Source organism: Carassius auratus, chromosome 50 (genome assembly GCF_003368295.1).
Source record: "Carassius auratus strain Wakin chromosome 50, ASM336829v1, whole genome shotgun sequence".
NCBI classification, from domain to species: Eukaryota; Metazoa; Chordata; class Actinopteri; order Cypriniformes; family Cyprinidae; genus Carassius; species Carassius auratus.
Genome location: NC_039292.1, coordinates 3,152,479 through 3,175,197, shown reverse-complemented (window position 1 = coordinate 3,175,197; position 22,719 = coordinate 3,152,479). Strand labels below are relative to the sequence as shown.

Sequence of the window (22,719 nt, the reverse complement as noted above, 5' to 3'; positions counted from 1 at the left end):
TGCTGTCATCTAGTGTCGTATTTGGGTATTGTGAAGCAAGATTTGCAGAAACTCGGATTTAACAGGGATTAACTGTAAAATGAGTTAATGCTTCCCTCAAAAATGAACCTTCTATCAACACAGAAGATACAGTGAGAAATGTCTCAGATATAAAGAGCTCGTCCTGTGTTCAGGGAAGACTTCTGAAGAGCCTGAGACTTCTGCAGCTGTTATTAAAGAGGTGTCCGATCAAGTCACCGTCCACACACACACATACTTCAGATTTAGATCAAAGTCCTGCTGCAAGATTTGCTGATGCTTCCAAACAAAACATGTCTGGAACACGCTACTTTTTGTTTAACTGTTTGGGACCATTTTTCTGTTTTTGAGAAATTGACTTTTGAAAATGAGTGTCCTATTCTGTCTTTTCCTCACAGCATGGTAAGATTTGTCTGCAAGTTTGTTTTGGCATTTTTGTATATCTTTTTAAGCTCTACAATTTTAACTTGTGATAAAATCTTACACTTAAGTGGTTAAGTATGTTACAAAATTTCTGCCTATATGCAGCCATCGAGTACTAAAGCCATATAGCGGCTATTGATTTATTTAATATTTTTATGTTTTATACCATCAGATGTGACTAAAGTCATCTGAAAAAAGAATTTTAAGTTCGGGCTGTCTGATTCTGAACTTAAAATGTTTTTTTTTTGTGTGTGTTTTTTTTTTTCCAAGCAAAGTAAATATAAAATATAAAATAAAAAAGGCATATTTTACATTACATGGTACTTTTAGAGATTAAAAAAAGTCACCAAAACTCGTAAAAAGTAAAAATGCATAAATGTATCGTTTTTTATTTTATCGAAGATATGACATTAATTAAAAAACTAATTGGGATCACACATTAGACCTCCTTAGTAATTAAATTTTTCCACAAAGGTCCAGTAAAGGGATGCTATTTGAAGGATGCATGAGGGTTAAATCAAGCAGTTTCACAGACAACTCTTAAGCCTGGACCCAGACTAAAATGTAAGTCTGAGCTGTTTCAGCTGAAAAGTAAACTTAAAATTAATTAATTAAACTTAAAATATATCAATGCCCTTGTTTTGTCTCATGATGGACATTAGTAATGTTTAAGGCAATCATAAATCAAACAGCACAGAACTATTTCCTACACCCACAAACCGTGTGTCTGTTCAGATGGATGCACTTCATTGTGATGAGTGTAGTGCAATGAGAAAGACTCGTTCATCACTTTGACTTCCTGCACTGGCAATTAAATTATCACTGGTTTGATTCAAAATATTTTTAATAAATAAAGCACTGTCTGATCCAGATCAGGATCCCTGCCTTCTTCCAATCTAGGTTTTCATCCAGCGGTGCTCTTCCAGCTGCTGGAGCGTCAGCCGGTGAGATGGATTACGGCTCAAGCAGTGGAAGATCAGGTCACAGCACGCTGGGAAGAGTTCAGAGAGAGCGCGGTTAGTCTCCACATATCAAACAAGAACATTAAACATCATTATCATGTGAAGCTGTTTGTGTGTTCACCTGTGGATAAGGTGGGATCCATCCTGAGGTAGCCGTGCAGAATGGCATCAAAGCTTTCGAAGGGCAGATATCTGTGAATAATCTCGAAGAGGAGGACAGCTAGCACCCAGACGTCTGCTGCTGCGGCGTGGAACATGGACAGGCCGAGGACCTCAGGAGGGGTGTATGCGTCTGATCCTGTGAGAGACACACACAGCTTCAGTGCTTCTGTACGCTTCACCATCAACGACACAACATCACGTGATCATCAGCGAGACTCACCTTGGTATTGGCTGCTGTCAAAGCCCTCGCTGTTGATAAGACGAGCGCAGCGGAAGTTGAAGAGCTTAAGCTCCAGACTGTAGAGAGTCACCAGGATGTTCCTCGAGCGGATATCACCATGATAAACTCCACGCTCATGGCAGTGTTTGACTGCTTTAAGCACCTGAAGCATAAACAAGTGTGCTTGTGCCTCACTAAAGGGGCCGGAGAACAAGATGTAATCCTCCAAGGTCCTGCAGGGTTCAGGGTACTCCAAGATGAGAGTGAAGCTGCTCTCGTCCTCCAGCCACTGGTGTAGCTCCAAGATGTTGAGGCACGATGGAGCTTCTCCCAGCCGCAGCATCAGAGCCACTTCAGCGAGCAAAGGCTTGGAGTGACCAGGCTGAGAAGAGACAAACACAAAAAACATTAGTTTGCTGTCTTCTATTCCAGCTTCAGGTTATAAAACCACCAAATATTCTTCAGGTTTAGCCAACTTACAACATCAAGATAGCGGTCTGCTCGGCGCTTGGGGATACACTTCAGAGCAACCTTCACTTTGTCGCTGAATGCGTGTGTTCCCTCATAGACCTTGCTGAAGTTCCCTGATGCGATCAGATGTCCCACTTCGAACAAAGACACAAAGGATCCTGAAAAACACACAGAAACACAAGAGGGACTTGTTGAGACTGCAAGCAGAGCTGAAGGACCATCAAGAGTCTTGAAGACTTTCTTTAGTTCAAATGCACTGCAGATCAATATAACAATATATAGGATAATAACACAAAGCAGAAATGACTCGCCTTGAGCTAGCTCGATTTCCGGATCAGGCAACACTGTGTCCATTTCTGACACGATTGACACTGAACCCGTTTCTGACACGATCGACCATGAACCAGTCACTGGACCGGACTCTGAACCCGACTCTGGACCGGACAGATCTTCATCCTGGGCCTGGATCTCAGAGGGACCTTCTTCCTCAGGAGATGACTGGAGGTCTGCAGAGTCCTGGTCCTGCTCTGGCAGAACGAGCTGGGATGGGTCCAGATCCGGCTCTGCTTTAGGAGGCTGGACTCTTTCCGAGTCGCAGCAAGAGAAGAGCTGCTTCACAGCCTTGCATGCTCTCCGGAAGAAGGCACGGACCGCTTTCCTCTTCCTTCCTTTCTTAGCTTCTTCTAAAACCAATGAAGAGCGACCCATTAGAAACATCTCTAACTTTACATGTCAACCAGCAATTAAACATAGAAACACTACCGTTATTATTGAACTAAAGTGATAATGACTTACTGTGACAGAGACTGAGAGCAAATGGATCTGGATGAAGCTTTGGCTCTCTGATCCCAGAGGAGTGCTCCGGATCTGCACACACCTGACCCGGCAGACACAGCAGATCAGGAATGGTTGAAGGACCCGGGACAGCCATCACCTCAGGGTCGTCCAGATGAGCATCCGTCTGTGCTGGGAGACGCAGCACTCTGTCTGGACGCTTCACAGACGCGCACAGCTTATGGAAGAAGACATGTACCGCTTTCCCCTTCTTCCCTTTGTCTGGAATAAAGAAGATCTAACTATTAGAGACTAACACTAACTCTGACTGCAGATCAGAAACATATTCCATTTCTAACAAATTTTTTGACAGACTGTCAATGACAGTTCAGTAGATCATGGAAACAGACTCAATATTAATGAATGCAAGTATTGCTGTATCTAAATTCATATTGCTGCAAAGCTTGATGTTCTAGTCAAAGAGGTCAAACACTGAGGTCAGACCGAGAGAAGCTAAATAACACAACAGAAATGACGGCTGTTGATTTCCATCCCACCTGCTGGGCTGTTGTCATTCTTTTCTTTGCTCATATCGATTCTTTCGAAGCTCGATGCTTTCGAAGCCCAGGCCGCTCGCGCGACAGGCACGCTCTCAGAGCCACTGCGCTCAGTTGTTGTAGACATTGATTAATATTTCAACAAAAATTATATAAGATTAATTTTAATTTAAATATTAGGTTAAATTGATAATTATGGACACAATGTGTGTACACTGAGAATAGTCTAAAAATACTGTGTGTAAAGCGTAAATCTAAAGAGTTTTAGTCAGTGGAATCAGTCGCTGCTTCCTAACACTAACTCAACCAGATCCGCATCTGCCGAAAACGCTTGAGCAGGGCTTTATATAGCGGGAGCGATGTGACGTCACACTCGAGCTGCTCGCGCTTACGCGTTATTCTATTTTTTATTTTTTATTTTTATTTTTTTTTAGAACAGTGCGCATTTCCGCTCTGTTTTGTAGTTGTTTTGTTTTAAAATTAATACCAATACCATTTTCAAAAGTGTCAGGAGTTTTTTATTGTTAATATTTTAAATATGAACTTGGTTCACCCGCAAGTACATCCTTACGTAAAATGTAAAGCCAGCCAGATATCGGGTGTCGCGCGAGGTTTAGGGAAACATACCGTTAATGACTCGAATTAACTTTATTTATTTTTTATTTTTTTTAAAAAGCGACTTTACCGAAGCGATGTGCCTAAAACAAGGGTGAGTACGTTATTTTTATATTATAACGTTGTTTGTTTTTGAACAAATTGAAAAATTATACCTCATCTTAAAGTAAAACGGAAATATTCATTCACTTTTAAACTTCACTTTTAAATAAGCTTTTATCGACGTTTTATAAAATACCTTGGTAATACGAGTATTAATTACCGAACACAAATTGTGTTGTGGTGTTTGCAGTGTGTTTATTTGACGATATCTGAATCATAGCATTATTATCTAGTATAGCTCTAATAACAGTAGTCATAGAAAAAGGCATGATTTGACACAGAAATTACATGCAAGGACTAACGTTAATCTAGTAACTTACAGTAGTTTGATCCAGTGTGTGCATACAGTAAGTTAAATATAACTCAGTTTTATTGAAACTACAGATTCACTCGTTATTCATGAATTACAGGTCGCTGTATTGTAATTCAAATGTTCAAATGTACCCTTATCACTCATCATTTATATACTTAATTAATTCAATGATTCGTATTTGTTGTTTGTAAATGTTTCAGATGTGTCTGTTTGCTCAGATGCATCACCGAATATTTTTTAAACAGTCAGTTAGTCAAGCAAAATTATGATTTATATATTTTTCAGTATTGTTCTATTAAGAAACGTTGGTTTGTTCTGTTGAAATCAAGAGTAAGCAATTCTCCAAAAGCATTCATGAAAGTAAGATTGGATTTCATTGTCACAGATGAAAAATTAGAAAAGTAATTAAGGAATTAGTCAACATTATTCAAAACATTTTCTGTTGTTTTCCACAGAAGAAAGTCGTACAGTGGCATGCGGAAGTTTAGGAACCCCTTGCAGAATCTGTGAATAATAAAAAATAAATAAAAAAAGAGAGATCATACTAAATGCATGTTTATTTTATTTTATTTTTTTGTACTGTCCTGAGTAAGATATTTTACATAAAAGATGTTTGCATATAGTCCACAAGACAAAAAAAAAAAAAAAAAAAAAAATGCTGAAATTATTAAATAAGCCCACTCAAAAGTTTGGGAACCCTTGGTTCTTAATAAATTTGTGCGGTTACCTGGATGATCCACGACTGTCTTTCTGTTTTGTGATGGTTGTGCATGAGTCCCTTGTTTGTTCTGAACAGTTAAACTGAGCAGCGTTCTTCAGAAAAATCTTTCAGGTTCTGCAGATTCTTCAGTTTTCCAGAATCTTTGCATATTTTAACCCTTTCCAGCAGTGACTGTATGATTTTGAGATCCATTTTTTTTACACTGAGGACTATTGAGGGACTCAAACACAACTATCTAAAAGGTTGAAACATTCACTGATGCTCCAGAAGGAAACAAGATGCATTAAGAGCTGGGGGGTGAAAACTTTTGGAATTTGAATATCAAGGTAAACTGTACTTAATTTGTGTTCCGGGAAACATACAAGAACTAAATGGAAAAAAATATTTTATATTTCAACAATATAAGAAAAAATTGGACATCTTCATCGTGTTCAAAAGTTTTCACCACAGATTCTGCAAGGGTTTCCCAAACTTTTGCATGCCACTGTACAGGTTTGGATTTACATGAGTGTGAGTAAATGATGACACAACCATCATTATGGGGTAAACTATGCCTTTAAACCACGTCAAAGTCCTGTCCTGGAGGGCAACTGTGCTGCAGATTTAAGCTCCAGCATAGTTTCCTGATAGTTTCTAATGAGTCTGAAGACCTTGTTTAGCTCATTCAGGTGTGTTTTCTTTAGGGATGGCGGTCACTGGCCCTCCAGGAGCTGTTTTGCACAGTATGCTTACATAGAAAAAGGTGATTCGCTGTACACAGAAAGCTGTCATAGCTGTTATATCTAAAGTCAAATGTTTCAGCAAGCAAAATGTCATTACTTATATACTTACTTTCAGGGGCGGATCTAGAAAAATATTAATGGAATTTTTGAGGGGTGGCAACATATGGCGGACGTATATGTACTGAATTTAGTCACAGTTATCACAGTTTGATGATAAACATATGTGCACACTACAAAAGGACACAGGCTATCATTTACAAACTTAATCTCATGCAATCAATGTCTTACATTTGAAACAGTTCATATAAGGAATAAGTGACCATACCCCATAAGTACCACCACACTCACTAATGCATACAGTATACATCGACATGTCATTAAGAGCATTATAAAAGGTTCAGTGTTATCAATATGTCAATTTATTAAAAGAAACACAAGACTTTAACAGCCAATGACATTTCCAGCTGGGGAGACTCAACTGATTTTCTACTGATTGGTGTTAATCACCATCTAACTCAACCAGTCAAGAGCTATTTAGCCTTAGATGTAATATGAATATGGTCCCTGAAGCATAGGTTTTATTTGCTGACAATAATATATTATGCATAATAAATAAATAAGCATTACAGGCCCAAATACAAATGTACTTTTAGAAATTGTTTTTGAAAAATATGGTGTTATTGTTTTGGCAAGCTTAAATTAAAACTTCTATGAAAACTTGTGTGATATTCCTTTAAATTTTTTTACATAATTTCTTTGAGTTAGACCAATCTTTTATTTTGGTGGGTTGTAACCAGAGTTTCTGTGTTTTTTAATTAACCATTATTATTGGCTAATAGGCCTACCTGAAGTATAGCATACTCTACTGTGCAATAGTACTATATTTCTGTTTGAATTTTTTCAAAGCTATACTGAAATTAAATTTTGACTGGTTGTCGTAAAGACATTGCCGTTTCTGTCAGCCTGTGTATACGAATGAATGACGATAGTTTTGAAACTGTGTGTACGGTATACTGTCCATGTCCAGAAAGGTAAGAAAAACATAATCAAAGTAGTCCATGTGACATCAGAGGGTCAGTTAGAATTTCTATAAGCATCGAAAATACACTTTGGTCCAAAAATAGCAAAAACTTTGACTTTATTCAGCATTGTCTTCTCTTCAGTGTCTGTTGTAAGACAGTTCAAAACAAAGCAGTTTGTGATATCCGGTTCGCGAACGAATCATTCGATGTAACCGGATCTTTTTGAAACAGTTGACCAAATAGAACTGAATGACTTAAGCTGTTAACATGTTTAATGTGGCTGACACTCGCTCTGAGTTAAAACAAACCAATATCCTGGGGTAATTAATTTACTCAAACAGTACACTGACTGAACTGATGTGAAGAGAGAACTGAAGATGAACACCGAGCCGAGCCAGATAACGACTCGTTCACGCGTCAAGAACCGTTTCTGTCAGATGTGTCTGATTCGAGAACCGAGGAGCTGATGATACTGCGCATGTGTGATTCAGCGTGAAGCAGACCGACACACAGAGCGTCTGAACCGAACTGATTCCTTTGGTGATTGATTCTGAACTGATTCTGTGCTAATGTTATGAGCCCAGGTAAACCGAAGGCTTGCAGTCATCGCTAATGACGCCATTACATCGAGCGCTAAATAACCAGTGAACCATTTTCTTCAACCGGTTTATTTAATCGAACTGTCAGAAAGAACTACTGGTGATCCGAAAACCGATGCAACCCGTTCTTGACTCGTGAACGAGTCATTATCTGGCTCGGCTCGGTGTTCATCTCTCTCTTCACAGCAGTTCAGTCAGTGTACTGTTTGAGTAAAATTTCTCCTGGATACTGGTTTGTTTTAACTCAGACAGAGTGTCAGCGACATTAAACAAGTTAACAGCTTAAGTCATTTGTGGATTAATGCGTATTGGAGACTCGAACCGTTTAAAACGATTCAGTTTGAGTTGGTCAACTGTTTCAAAAAGATCCGGTTACATCGAATGATTCGTTCGCGAACCGGATATCACAAACTGCTTTGTTTTGAACTGTCTTACAACAAACACTGAAGAGAAGACAATGCTGAATAAAGTCGTAGTTTTTGCTATTTTTGGACCAAAATGTATTTTCGATGCTTCAGAAAAATCTAACGGACCCTCTGATGTCACATGGACTACTTTGATGATGTTTTTCTTACCTTTCTGGACATGGACAGTAGACCGTACACACAGTTTCAATGGAGGGACTGAGAGCTCTTGGACTAAATCTAAAATTTCTTAAACTGTGTTCCGGAGGTAAACGGATAAACGGATAAACGGAGCTCTCACGGGTTTGGAACAACATGAGGGTATAAGTTATTAATGACATAAATTTGATAATTGTGAACTAACCCTTTAATATTGCAGACACTAGTCCATATCGAGATTTGATTAAATGCTCTACTTTTTATTTATTCATTCAAAAATCTCAAAGTCTGTGCTTTCATTAAAGCTTAATTTATTGATAGATAATAAATTTTTTGAGTCTCAGGAGGATTCAGAATCTCTGAATCGTGCCTGACGCGGCGCTGCTGCTGCTGTAGGTGACATAGAGGGAGGCTGCTGACAAACCAGGATCTTGTCTTCACGACAACAATATCTGTACTTCATGTTGAGCATAAATATAAAGCCTACTGATAAAGGACACCGTCAACAGTATTGACGGCAAAATAGACTGTTTGAATGTTTGACAGGTGCAATATTTGAAAATCAAAAATGATTAATTTATTTTTTAATTTACATTTATATCTGAAAATATGTCACAGTTCGGAGCGGGTTCGCGAATCATTTGAGTCAGTTCGGGAGTTCGGAGCGGGATTGCGAATCATTTGAGTCAGTTTGGGGATCGCGTATAATTTGAATCAGTTTGGGAGTTCGTAGTGGGATCGGGAATCATTTGAGTCAGTAATGGGGATCACGAATCATTTGAGTCAGTTTGGGAGTTAGGAGCGGGATTGCAAATCATTTGAGTCAGTTCGGGAGTTCGGAGCGGGATCGCGAATCATTTGAGTCAGTTTGGGGATCGCGAATCATTTGAATCAGTTCGGAGCGGCTTCGCGGATCATTTGAATCAATTCGAGAGTTCGTAGCGGGTTCGCGAATCATTTGAGTCAGTTCGGGAGTTCAAAGCGGGTTCCCGAATCATTTGAATCAGTTTGGGGATCGCAAATCATTTGAATTATTTCGGGAGTTCAGAGCGGGATCACGAATCATTTGAGTCAGTTCGGGAGTTCGGAGCGGCTTCGGGGTGGCAGCAGTGGCGGCTCCAGACAATTTTGATTGGGGGGGCAATGGGGGGTCCTGGTCTTTTCAAGGGGGGTCTCATGAAAACCAACAAAAAATACAGTGGACACAGCTAATAACTGCATATTTCTGCTACTAAACAACAAAAACACCTTTGCAATGTAAACAAATGACAGGCTACATTTGTTATTCATATCCTTCACACTGCACTTTCATGTCAGGTATATTATGCATTTTTATTGACATTGATATTTTTACATTTATTTCCAGATAGATATTATTGAGTTTACAGGCTAAAGTGGTCTTGCTGTTGTAAACACTGTTGCTTTTGTAGAAAAAATATTTGCATCACATTTAAAATATAATTATATTTTAATTCATTTCTGAATTGTTTTTATTTTTATAATGATCATTCAGAGAATGAGAAAATCTGAATAAGCCTTACCAGTGTTGTGATGATTATTTTTACGTGTTAAAAATAAATAAGTACTGTAATATAATAAAAGTTTATTCAAATAACATAAAAAAGACCAGACCCCTCGATGCCTGTGAAACTTTTCTCCCTCAAACAGCAAGCTAGTGTTACTTCTACACTACGGGCTACACACAGCAATATAAACAACGTATCTGCATGTTCTCACATCACATCGTTCTTGTAAAATAATAATAAGTAAATAAACATCAAAATCACTTCGCTGAGAATGAAACACCCCTTACCAGCTGCCACGATGTTGAAAATATCCTCTAGCAATTAAAAAATGCGCGTGCAGCATGAGGAATCTTCCCGGTTGGATGAGGTCGTAGTCAGGTGAACGGTCATCATGTTGGTCATTTTATTTACGGCTAAATTATTATTAATAAATTGTACTAATATTATGATTGGGCGAGGGCAGGCATTCACAAAAGTTTATGTTATTACAAAAAAAAAATTGAGGAAATTTTGCTTTGACAAAAGGGCACTTAAGGGGCAAAGGAGAAGGTGCTCAAGTGAACCGGTTCTTTCGGACAATTCGATCAAATAAACCACCTGAAAAAAAAAATGGTTCACCGGTTCTTTTGCGCTCGATGTAATGCCGTCATTGGCGATAATTGCCCTTCATTCAAGCCTTTGGTTTACCCGCGCTTATAACATTAGCAAAGAATCAGTTCAGAATCAATCACCAAAAGAATCAGTTCGGTTCAGATGCACTCTGTGTCAGTCTGCTTCGCGCTGAATCACGCATGCGCAGTTATCATCAGCTCATCGGTTCTCGAATCGGACGCGTCCGACAGAAACGGTTCTCGGTTCAGTGTATGAATAAATGTCGAAATAATTATTATTTATTATTGTTCTGCGTAGTTTGAAGAGAAACATTTTTGGATCTTTATCCCGAATATATATATATTTTTAATCAGGAAGAGGCTGGGGGGTCAAATGGGGGGTCAAGGCATTTTTTGGCAGGGTCTTGAGACCCCCCAAGACCCCCCCTGGCGCCGCCGGTGGGTGGCAGCAGGGATGCCACCCCGGTAGATCCGTCTCTGCTTACTTTACTTAATAATGTTTTGAAACTCTTTCTGTTCGTCCTTGCAAACACTAAAACTCACGAAACGGTGACTATTAAATGGTTTTAACGATCTCTCTGGTCAGCTTTATAATGTAGATATAGTTTTAATCATTTTTAACAGACATGTTTTTGATAGTTTTTAATTGTTCTAAATAGCTATGTTCTGCCTAAAAACTAAAAAAACGTCCTGTGCCTTTAATATTGATGCATCTCGAGAAGCCGCTGTGGCTCCGTCCATTCTTTACGCGTTTCAATTCCTGATTGGCTCTTCGCTCCTTGACAGACAAAATTTCGTCCAATCAGCGTCTGATGAGTCGGGATACGTCAAATAGAGCGGAGTGCTCTTCCAGCGCCTGTTCTCAGATCAGTTGGTCGTGCGCAGTGCGCACAGCGTCGAATGTTCCTACATCGAGTAGATGTACTTAACTGTTCCTGGATCAGCTCTAGGGCTCAACTCTCGCCCCGGGGTTGAGCGTGAATTCCGGGCGCAGCTCAAATCTCCTCCCCGGATGCCGCAGAATCCCTAAAACACAGTCATTGCCACACACTCATTTTTTCGGGTTGTTCATGGTGCGGATCTGTGAGAGGAGGATGAAGTTTTTGTTGGCTGTCACATTGATCGTTGGCTCGGTGATTTTCCTGCTTTTCCCGAGCGGATCGGAGGCGGATGAAAAGAAAAAGGGACCCAAAGTCACGGCCAAGGTACAAAAACCCTGCGCTGCGCTCCGCTGCATTCACTGCAAACCCGTATCTGGCCTATCGCAAACAGAAGAGATCAGTTCTATCTAATGTTACGTTTATACTTACATTCAGCGAGCCAGATTTGCGTAAACTATTTATTTTTGCTTGAAAACCATCTGTATGTTTTGGTTATTTTTTTATCCATTTGCATTTACTGACTTTAATTGGTTTTGTGCAAAATACACTATTATAATAAGGCCTGTGACAAGGGCTCGAATTGTGGGGAGATGCTGGTGAAAAAAAAGACAAAAAACATCCCCCTGTGAAACCACCATCCCATTTAGATGAATAATGTTGAGTTTTATGTAAAATGTATCGTGCAAATTAAATGTTAAAATTATCTATGTGATAATTCACGAAGTTATCCTTATTTTTCGTGCAAAATGGTTCGCAACTTTTAAAGTTAAAAATATCAAAAAGATATTGACAACACGCCTTCAATGCACGATGAAGCCTGTTAGAATACAGTTAGAATGCCCTCATATTTCAAGCAATGAAAGAAAAAATACCCATGTATGAGTTTTTTTTTTATTCATTGCACAAGCAATGTACTTTTAGGACTATTGGTTGTGCAATGAATATAAAAACTTGGGTATTTTTTCTTTCATTGCTTGAATCGAACGAATCGCTTGATTTGAATGGTTCAATAAATCATTTATTAAAACCGGGACTTTATGCCACCTATGGGTGGTTTTATGTCATTAATATTTATCCTTGACAGTCCTAAACCAAGTGCAAGGTGCCAGCACAACAACACATTCAGCAAAATATTGTTTAATGAAGTCTATTGATAAATCTGTGTTTTATAGCCACTTGTGGACTCACCATGATGAACTGATGTTTGATGTTCAGGTGTGACTCTGAATATGAATATGCTTTCACAGGTGTACTTTGACATCAGGATCGGCGATGAGGATGTAGGACGGATTGTCATTGGACTCTTTGGAAAAACTGTCCCTAAAACGACAGAAAATTTCCTCCAGCTGGCCACTGGCGAGGTGAGTTTCAATCCATCGCTGGTCAGGATTCATGATTCATAGTAAAGTGAGTCTAAATGAATGCAATTCTGATTTCCAGAAAGGATTTGGTTACAAGAGCAGCAAGTTCCACCGTGTGATTAAAGACTTCATGATCCAGGGAGGAGATTTCACTAGAGGAGACGGAACCGGAGGTATCACGTTTTATTATTATTTTAATTTTCACATAAAATCAGAACTCATTAAGATCATCAACCTGTGACTCAAGTTATTTTTTTGAGGTCTCAGATGCCAAACAAAACAGTTTATTAGTTCAAGGGTTATTAAAAGATCTCTTGATGTAGGTAAAAGCATCTATGGAGACCGTTTCCCTGATGAGAACTTCAAGCTGAAGCATTATGGTCCTGGTTGGCTCAGCATGGCCAATGCCGGCAAAGACACCAACGGCTCCCAGTTCTTCATCACCACTGTCCAAACGCCATGGCTGGACGGCAAACATGTTGTGTTCGGCAAAATCCTAGAAGGCATGGTGAGTATCTCCACCGTTCTTCCATACCCATAGAAGTGCATTTACTCCAGTGGTTGTGCTAAATTTGTGGCTTTTCCTTCTGTCTTGAAGGATGTGGTGAAAAAGATTGAGAGCACACAGACAGATGGGCGAGATAAGCCCCTCAAGGACGTCATTATCCACGACTCTGGCAAGATCGAGGTGGAAAAGCCTTTTGCAGTGGCTAAAGAGTAATTTAAGTGTGGGGGAACAACAGGACTCTGGGTTTAGGGGATTGGATTTGGTGCCACTGGAGTTCTAGTGGAAAGAGAGTGTGTGTGTGTGTGTGCTCATTGTAGCTCCGCCCCCTTGCGGGTCCGACACACACCAGTCCTGATCCACAGAGAGGCACATCCTGGGTCCAGTTCAAACCGGCATTCCACACGGTCAGATTCCTGACCCACTTCAACCTGCTTTTGTAAACTAATCTTCAATAAAGGATCCAGGTTTTCTTAATTGTGTTTTTTCTTGCTTAAATAAATGCCTTTTTGTTTTGTGTTTTTCTTGACCATGAACAAATCAGACACGCTCTTTATGTCATAGAAATAATTTTAATTAAAGTGTTAAAGTTTTTGATAATACAGACAAATGTCTTGGCACAGGTAAGCAAACCCGGAATGTGATTTTCATGAAGTTTATATTTTACATTGAATTTTAAAAGACAAAATATATGCATAATTATGAAAATTTAAATTAAACAAAACTACATTTTAATACAATGTGGGGAAAAACTAAAATACAGCATACTGCAATGACATAACATGCATATGCTCTTAAAACATTTACATTTAAATCTATTATGCAATTAAAATTATGCACAAAAACTAGATTTTAATATCTTTTTAAAAATATCATAAATTTAATTTAGTACAACGTATTGAAACGCTGTATAATTGCAGATGCACTTTAGATTTAAATCTATTTTGTGCACAATAATACAGTCAGCACAGTTCTTTATTAGACTATTTTTTTTGCTTTTGAAATGAAAATAACCGAGACACACAATAAAATATGACACGCCTAAACATGAAAGATTTTTTCTAAACATGCAAAGGCACGTTTAAAGCAGATGGAGTTGCTGGACAACACTCATCTTCTCGGTGACTCTGGCAGTGAGCTGATATTACTTCTGTGTATGGTAATATTGGGGATTCTGGGATGCACGGGCAGCTCTGGTGCACGGGTGAGGCCTCTGGGTTTAGCACAGCTCTTTTTGAAACTCACTTTGACGTCTCTGGGGTAAAAACCCTGCAGGACGCCGGCCGCCACGATATCAGGGAGACCTGGGGGGGATATGACCACAACAGACTGTTTCTCTTGGATGTAAACAACACATTTCTGAAAGGACACAATCACAGAAATCGAACAGCTTTACCTGATCTGGACTCAAGCTGGTAAGGGTCAGCCGAGAAACCAACAACTCGCTGATGGAATAACTGGAATCTACAGGAAGACAATGTTTAGAACAGTAGTGTAGCCAGAAAAGAGACTCTGGGTGTGCATATGAAAATCTGGGTGTGCCACATTTATTGTCAGATTACTGTGAAAAATTATGGGATAGTATTTTTGTCACACTGCTTCCGTCCAACCATACTCCTAGTGTGAATTTTGTTTATTTTTCATTACAATTTATTCACTTTAAATAAATTATAATACATAATTATAGGATTAAAATGAATTGTAGTTGCTCAATATAGATCTTTTTTTTCATGTTTTTGTAATGTCTGGGAAGCCATAATGCGCATGCATCAACAGAAACATTTATTAGCTGAACCCTGTTTTTTTTACGTGCCATTTATAGCAAGACATATTACAGATGATATTGCAGATGCTTTGTCAGATTTAAGTTGAAGCGCGTGCCGAAGCGTGTGTAGTGAACCGAACGGTTTGGTTTTTTTATTTCAGCGAACCGTGCCATCCCTATTACCTCAATAATCAATCAATTACAGGCCTAAAACAATCATTCCCGAGCAGACGGATATTAGTACATCTCATCACACCGGCATCCGCGTCTAAATCAGTTGCATGGTCTGGTTTTCAGTCTAAAACAGTTGTGTCAAGTATAAATGTCTCGTCTGTTTCGGGAGGTGCGCGCGCAGTCAGCGGAGGCACCTTTTTTTCTCAGATTTTGAAAAATCTTCGCGATCGACTTAAAATGCTTCCAAGATCGACTTGTCGACCGCGATCGACGGGTTGGTGACTCCAGATATAGCGACCAACTTTTTTTGAGCAAGCATTGATTATGCGTGACACAGTCTCAATTTGTGGGAGGCATGTATTGGGCTCAAACGCTGTGCGCGCGCTCGCACGCGCTACGCGGGACGGGGGGTCACCCTACCTGGAACACCCGTCTAGAGTGTGTCCACCTTTGTGTGTGGGTCCATGTACATGCTAAATCGACAGGTTAAAAAAAAAAGCCTCAAGTACAAATATTCATTTATCACCAATTAACTGTTTGATAAACACTTCCTGCTTCGATGTCCAGATCTGAATTTAAAAAAATATCAAACATGCTCCGAAGTGCCGATCTGAATCAACCGAGTCGCGAACAGGCTCCGAAGTGCCGATCTGAATCAACCGAGTCGCGAACAGGCTCCGAAGTGCCGATCTGAATCAACCGAGTCGCGAACAGGCTCCGAAGTCCCGATCTGAATCAACCGAGTCGCGAACATGCTCCGAAGTGCCGATCTGAATCAACCGAGTCGCGAACATGCTCCGAATTGCCGATCTGAATCAACCGAGTCGCGAACAGGCTCCGAAGTGCCGATCTGAATCAACCGAGTCGCGAACATGCTCCGAAGTGCCGATCTGAATCAACCGAGTCGCGAACATGCTCCGAAGTGCCGATCTGAATCAACCGAGTCGCGAACAGGCTCCGAAGTGCCGATATGAATCAACCGAGTCGCGAACAAAAAAATATATATATATTCTAAGTAAACAACAATAGCCCAAGTTTAGTAAACATTTTTTATTGAGACTATAAAAAATTATTCTATTTTAGGTGTTTTAGAATCAATTGATCGAAATCTGATTCCAAACGAGGGATGAGTTTATTAAAGAAATGAGGATGAACATACCTGTATCCCTGCCCTTGACACTCATCTGACTGGTTTTGACTGAAATATAGACAATTAGGAATGATGAAACAGAAAGCAGAGTTAATAGAATTATTAGTTTACTTCTTGTTACTACTTGAACACTTTAGCATTGCTGTAAAAGTTGCCTAAATATGGAATGCTAACAGGATAACTGAATATTCCAGTGAAGTGATCTGCTGTAAATACATACTCAGAGCTGCAGGTCTTGCTCGCCGAATGAAAATGTTTGACCTGGAGGAAGTCCAGGAGCTCTTGAGGAACAACATCATTTTGATACAGAATCACCTGTAATCGGCAGCCAGTGAACAAAACTATTATGTTACAATGTTGATGCATTACAATCTTTTTAGTATATTATGATACTTTATATACCCTGCAGTTCAAAATTATAATGTAATTTATTCCTGTGAGGCGCAGCTGAATGTTCAGCATCATTCCTCCAGTCTTCAGTGTCACATGATCTTCAGAAATCATGATAATATGCTGATTTACTGCTCAAGAAACATTTCTGATTATTATCAATGTTGAAAACAGTTGTGCTGCTTTATTTGTTTGTGGAAATGGTAATATCTTCTCAGGAGTCTTTGATGAATAGGAAGTTCAATAGAACAGCGTTTATTTGAAATAAATAAAATCAAAGTCTTTTTGACCAATTTAATGCATCCATGCTGGATGAAAATATTCATTTCCTTATTAAAAATAAACAAATAAATAAAAAGTAACATTTCTGAGGGGTTTGATGAGGGATGAGTAGCATATATTACTATTATTTATTTTTGCAGTATGTTGTATAGACTGTGCTTATGTGAATTTTATTCTTTTTTGGTATATTGTATATTTTGATTTCCAAACACATTTGCCCTTTTAGAACATATGTCACATAAAAGGTAAACTTTAACCAAAATGTGCTTTTTACAACCTGAATGTGTGCAATACATATAATCCACTATTGTGTCAAATGAGCATTATTTAAAAGATATTGTTGTGTTGTACATATGCTTAATAAACTATTATACCAGTGTTGTTATGTCTAAGAAAAACTATTAAAACTGTATTTTGGTAATTTAAATAATAAACTTCAAAAGTGAGAAATACTGCTTTGGCAAGTAAAACGACTACAACTGAAAAATAAAAATTAAAGCTAAATCTTTTAATATTAAAAAGACAACAAAAAATAATCATAATTCAAAATATGAACAACATCATAAAATGGGCATAAGAAATACATAGCATCAAACAATAAAATATATAAATATTTAAATAATAAAACAGCAGCATAATATAATAACATAAGATAACTATATTTACCTGTATGTAGTCCTCGAGTTCCAGCCGTCTTTGCTCCAGTGGTTTGGTTCTCAGGTGCTGATTTCTCTTACTGGGGAAATCGGGAGCGTGCAGAACTTTCCTCAGCTTCCGGTGAAGTGTCTGAAATTCATGATGTCTCCGCAAAACAAAGTGCTTCCTTCCATTGAAGAGAATCTCCAACCTGAAGAGCTGAAAAACAAGAAAATATAAATAAAAATTCTTTATTATAGATCATTGATGATAACAACGCATTAATCACATATATATATATATATACAAATATTATATATATATATATATATATATATACAAATATTATATATATATATATATATATATATATATATATATATATATATATATATATATATATATATATATATACACACACACATACACACATTTTATCAGAGGTGCCACTTTTCGCCAGCAGGAGGCGCCAGTGCGCGTTTATTTATATATATATATTTATATATATATATATATATATATATATATATATATATGTATGTGTGTGTGTGTGTGTGTGTGTGTGTGTGTGTGTGTGTGTGTGTGTATATACACATGTATATATAGTATATATATGTATATATAGTTACGTTTATTTATACACTTATAATACATTTATTTAAAAATACATTTACTATAAGTATGTTCAAGAGCCTATTTCATTGTATGGAAAAGAGCTTTAATATATTAGTATATAATAGATTTAATAGATTTATTTAAATTATTTTGAATTCATTTAAAATGTATTTTAAAAAGATTCATTTACATGTTTATTTTATAATATAAATGTATATGCAAATTAAATTGTATATATTAACGAATGTATATACATATTTGTGATTGACAACCCATCCACTTTTATTGTGTGGAAAAGAGCATTAATATTTTAATATAGTGTATTTATTATATTTAGTTACATTTATTTACACATTCATATTTTTAATGATTGAATTTATGAGTAAGTGTATATTTATATAAATGCATGTGGTGTCCGACTGCCTTTTATTGTATTGAAAAGAGCAGTGTGAACATAGAGTCATTGTTTAATGAAAGAAAGAACATCAAACTTGAGGGTGAGTAGATGATTTAGGATTAGGTGAACTGTCCCTTTTAGTTCTTGAATAGCTTTTTATTGATTATTTTTGTACGAAACACCGCATTGATCGTTCCCATTACCACGCTGAGCATGATTGAGCACCAACTTGCCCAAACCTGCTTGAGACACAATCATTTTTATTTCCTTCTCCCTCAGCTTCTGATTTAACGAGAAAAATATTTAAGGTATTGAGAAGCGAAAGATTGAGCTCATAGTGAGAAATGTTTGGTGGAACTGAATGTCCTGTGTCCTTTAGTTATGGATGGGAAATGGGAAACTGCTAATTCTCAGATCAGCTCACAAACGTGGCCTAAACACCCCCCGACACACACACACACACACACACACACACACACCAGTGTTACACTGACACCTCACTGCATACTGTGTAGTATACACTCAATTCTGCATACTAAGTTTTAAAAATAGTCACATGACCTCATGTCAAAAGTATTTATTTTTATATAGGTGTTCCACATTTTTAACATCTCTGATGTCAGTCTGGTCAAATTAAAAGTCAAGTAAATGAATGAATGCAAGGCGTTCAAACATATTGCACAGTTTCTTTTCAAATGAATCAGTATGCCATTCGAAATAAACATTATGATTTATCATTCCTTATGACTTCTGACTTTATGTGAAGTGGAGCTCAGTGGCTTGAAGTAAAACACTGTTGTTCTGTCAGGATCTAGGGTTTGTGTGGTGGAGTCTTTATAAAGAGTCTCTCAGTGCTGCAGGGTGTGATCTTACCTGAAAAACCACCACACCTGTGTCGACTTCACCTGTGTAAACTCACATGACCTATATTAAGACTAAACCTTCTACAGTCACATCTGTGCGGGCTTGATGAGGTCATTCACTGTGTATAGTCTTTGGTTTTTCTAAATGATTTTTTTTATGGAAAGCAAAATTTGAGTTGAAAGTCCATATAATCAAAAACGATCATAGGTAAAAGATTCACATGGCACAATATGAGGGTGAGTAAATAGAATTTAAAATTTTTAGTTTAACTCTCCCTTGAAATCAGTGAATTCTACACAAGCTTTAGGAGTGAAGTGAGCGTTCCTGGTTAACAGTGAAGACACACGTCGTGTTTATCAGGGTCACAAGGACTCATTTAAACCAGGCTTCTCCCTCTCTCGATCTTATAGAGCTCTCATTGTTGCTGAAGTTCAGGGCCAGATATTTCTGTTCTCTTTCTCTATTCATCTTCAGTACAGTAAAATTCATCTCTCTCAACTGTGACCTCCGACCTCCATTCCTCCGAAGTTCTCTGGCTCTCAGTGTTCAGAGATGTGTTCATGGCCTGAGTGTATTTCTGGCATTTCAGCTTTGACTGACATCAGCATGTTGCCGTGTGGTTGTGATTCAGTTCTACTTCCAGCATCACATACGACAACGGACCACACAACTCCTCATACAACCCCATGTTATCCGTTTCTGATAATAAACTGGTCAAATCATACAGAAACAATGTGAGAAAAATTTAGACACATGACTGCACAAAAGTCTGAATTGCAAGATGCAAACTCAAAGCTGCAAAATAAAAAACTCACAAATCTGAGGAAAAAAAATCTGAATTGAGAGATTTAAACCCGCAACTGCGAGATACAAAATTGCAAACAAAGAATTCTGCAAGATAAAAAAAGTCAGAACTGTGAGATGTAAACTCGCAATTCGGAGAAAAAAAGTATTTTGACTGAATGACCTTATACATTTTTTTATTGCGTGGTGAAATTATGCTGCCGTTACTCATCAGACTTCCTAGCATCCTAGTAAACAGGACACTGACAAAATGCAAACAAACCGTCTAACAACGTTGTGACAACATGCTGAAATTTTAGGTGCACAATAAATTACCCATCCCTAGTTGGAAGGTCATCTAAATGTAGTGCAATAAGCTTGCTACAGCTCTCTTGCATATAACATTTCTGCATCGTTACAACAAACGTTGCAATAGTGCAAAAAAAATAATGTTGCCACAACATATAAGGTTTGTTATGTTTTCTGGTAAATTAATACACTTTCTAACTTTTGTCATGCATTTATTTAAAATAAAATATTTATTATAAGGACAAATACGTTTCATTCAAGCAATAATTTTGTATTCACGGTTGCATGCAATCAGACAACATTTGACCATGAATCCTTTTAGAACTCAAACATGAGTAGTACATCATCTAAAATACAAGTAACTTTGCAATAATTTACCATGTTAACCATATTTCTCTCCAGTGTACGGTCACTATAGGTCAAAAATTAAACAAGATTACAGACATACATATTATTATATCTCATAAATATACTATGGTTTTACAGTATGGAATTTTAATTGCACCTGTGGTAACCATGGTACATTTATGTAAGACCGACTAATACATTATTCTTAACTTTCAAAATAAATGACAACTACAAAAGCACGTGCAAAACGCCAAACGCTCTATAATAAATCACTCTTGTGGAACGACAGATATAAAACACAGAGTTAATGTATGACTTACTTTGCGCAACTTTCCCGTCTCGTCCACTTCCCTCATGAGAGACGGAATAAAGACCTCGATGACCGGAGACACACACGGATGATGATCCAGCATCTCCAACACAAGGTCACAAATCACAGACTGAACTGAAGATCAGCCTCGCGAATGATCACAATCAGGCGTGGATCTCTAGAGCTCCTCCTCCAAACACACGCACACAGAGAGAGAGAGAGAGAGAGAGAGAGAGAGAGAGAGAGAGAGAGTCAACATGACGTCACAGAACGTTGACCATGAATCCTTTTAGAATTCAGAGAGAGAGAGAGAGAGAGAGAGAGAGAGAGAGAGAGAGACATTCAAACAGAACACACATTAACTAATAGCGTTAATTTATTAATTAATGAAATAGCATTAAATTAAAAAATACAATAGGAAAAGCATTACTTATACAGGTAACCACCTGCCAGAGAATAAAAAAATAGAAAAATGTTATATAAACTTTAGCATAAAAATGTAAGTGACGTAATCGTCTTCACTGGCGTGCCCGAGTTTGTATTTATTTATTTATTGTCCAATCAAATGCCAGATAGCACGCATACGTCAGCAAGCTGTATCTTAAAAAACTTTGCTTCATCTGGAAAGCATCCAGTGTGTTGCCAACTTAGCAATTTTGTTGCTAAATTTAGCAACTTGTAAAACTACTCTATCAACTTTTTCTTCCAAAAGCACCTCGCAACAAATTTTTCAAAATTGGTTTGACTGCTTTTAGCAACATTTGATAAGTGACACGAACGATAAAAAGGCACACATTTTCCATCTTAATTACACTAAAAGAAGAAACCAAAGATGCCTAGCAGTACACACATCATATGTGAATGAAGTTAGCTGCTATTTGCAATTGTTCAATTTAAACATACTAATTGAAAAAATATATATAATTGTTGCATAAGTGTTTATGATGCACTTTGTTAGTAGCTTGATTATTGATCATTTAGTAAACTGTAAGAAAACTATCTAAAAAAGAAAAATTGAAAAGGTACTAGTAATTTTCCAGGTCATTATCCATTATTTGTTGTAACCCTGAAACCCCAAAACACAAAATGCAATGCATAATTTAAAATGCAGGTAAAAAACCTGTAAAAAAACAATACAGAAAATACTTCAATGTTAACACAGTAGACTACTTTTTGCAGACTTTTTACTAATACACTGCTTCAAACTATAATTGTTCAGAAATTGTAATTTTACTAACTTATTAGAAGAAAACGTATTGTAATCAATCAAAAGTGTTCAGTAATTCAATGTTGAATCTAAAAATAAAGTTATTTATATTGGAATATTATATTGTGCATTCATACTATTAATTAACAAACAAATTTGATTTTTTTTTTTTTGCTGAGGTTTGATGTGGTGACAATTTTGTGCCATGATTACGTAATGAAGTCATCACGCGATGATATCACAGCATCATTTAGCAATTTTTAGCTACAAATCGACCTTCCTTTTGCAACTTCCCCTGAAATTGAATCGGCAACACTGAAAGCATCTGCTCTGTACAAACATCTGATAGACATCTTTAAGA

The 22,719-nt window shown here is 37.6% G+C and overlaps 3 protein-coding genes across 3 annotated transcripts; 1 reads left to right on the top strand and 2 right to left on the bottom strand.

The window, feature by feature from the left end:
• Window positions 1-860: 860 nt before the first annotated feature.
• LOC113066428 (serine/threonine-protein kinase pim-2-like) lies at window positions 861-3,910 on the bottom strand. Its single transcript, XM_026238323.1, has 7 exons — window positions 3,588-3,910; window positions 3,052-3,312; window positions 2,568-2,939; window positions 2,266-2,414; window positions 1,786-2,167; window positions 1,525-1,701; window positions 861-1,432 (listed from the first exon to the last, which is right to left on the bottom strand). The coding sequence occupies exons 1-7, from the start codon at window positions 3,712-3,714 to the stop codon at window positions 1,338-1,340; spliced, it is 1,563 nt and encodes a 520-aa protein (XP_026094108.1). The 5' UTR covers window positions 3,715-3,910; the 3' UTR covers window positions 861-1,337.
• A 7,463-nt stretch (window positions 3,911-11,373) lies between these two features.
• On the top strand, window positions 11,374-13,605 carry LOC113066659 (peptidyl-prolyl cis-trans isomerase B). Its single transcript, XM_026238597.1, has 5 exons — window positions 11,374-11,586; window positions 12,510-12,623; window positions 12,703-12,796; window positions 12,947-13,131; window positions 13,222-13,605. The coding sequence occupies exons 1-5, from the start codon at window positions 11,452-11,454 to the stop codon at window positions 13,342-13,344; spliced, it is 651 nt and encodes a 216-aa protein (XP_026094382.1). The 5' UTR covers window positions 11,374-11,451; the 3' UTR covers window positions 13,345-13,605.
• LOC113066657 (sorting nexin-24-like) lies at window positions 13,433-21,322 on the bottom strand. The gene is made up of 6 exons (XM_026238596.1): window positions 21,162-21,322; window positions 17,556-17,744; window positions 16,438-16,532; window positions 16,227-16,265; window positions 14,525-14,592; window positions 13,433-14,432 (listed from the first exon to the last, which is right to left on the bottom strand). The coding sequence occupies exons 1-6, from the start codon at window positions 21,252-21,254 to the stop codon at window positions 14,239-14,241; spliced, it is 678 nt and encodes a 225-aa protein (XP_026094381.1). The 5' UTR covers window positions 21,255-21,322; the 3' UTR covers window positions 13,433-14,238.
• Window positions 21,323-22,719: the final 1,397 nt, after the last annotated feature.

Bases quoted from the DNA above. Each gene is read 5' to 3' on its own strand.
- LOC113066428 (XM_026238323.1), bottom strand. From the start codon at position 3,714: ATGTCTACAACAACTGAGCGCAGTGGCTCTGAGAGCGTGCCTGTCGCG. The intron at 3,313-3,587 runs GTGGGATGGAAA...TCTTTATTCCAG, and splicing joins GAATGACAACAGCCCAGCAG to ACAAAGGGAAGAAGGGGAAA. The intron at 1,433-1,524 runs GTGAACACACAA...AACTCTTCCCAG, and splicing joins GGATCCCACCTTATCCACAG to CGTGCTGTGACCTGATCTTC.
- LOC113066659 (XM_026238597.1), top strand. From the start codon at position 11,452: ATGGTGCGGATCTGTGAGAGGAGGATGAAGTTTTTGTTGGCTGTCACA. The intron at 12,624-12,702 runs GTGAGTTTCAAT...TCTGATTTCCAG, and splicing joins TCCAGCTGGCCACTGGCGAG to AAAGGATTTGGTTACAAGAG. The intron at 13,132-13,221 runs GTGAGTATCTCC...TCTGTCTTGAAG, and splicing joins GCAAAATCCTAGAAGGCATG to GATGTGGTGAAAAAGATTGA.
- LOC113066657 (XM_026238596.1), bottom strand. From the start codon at position 21,254: ATGCTGGATCATCATCCGTGTGTGTCTCCGGTCATCGAGGTCTTTATT. The intron at 16,533-17,555 runs GTAAATATAGTT...TGCCGATTACAG, and splicing joins AACTCGAGGACTACATACAG to GTGATTCTGTATCAAAATGA. The intron at 14,433-14,524 runs GTAAAGCTGTTC...TATCCCCCCCAG, and splicing joins CCAGCTTGAGTCCAGATCAG to GTCTCCCTGATATCGTGGCG.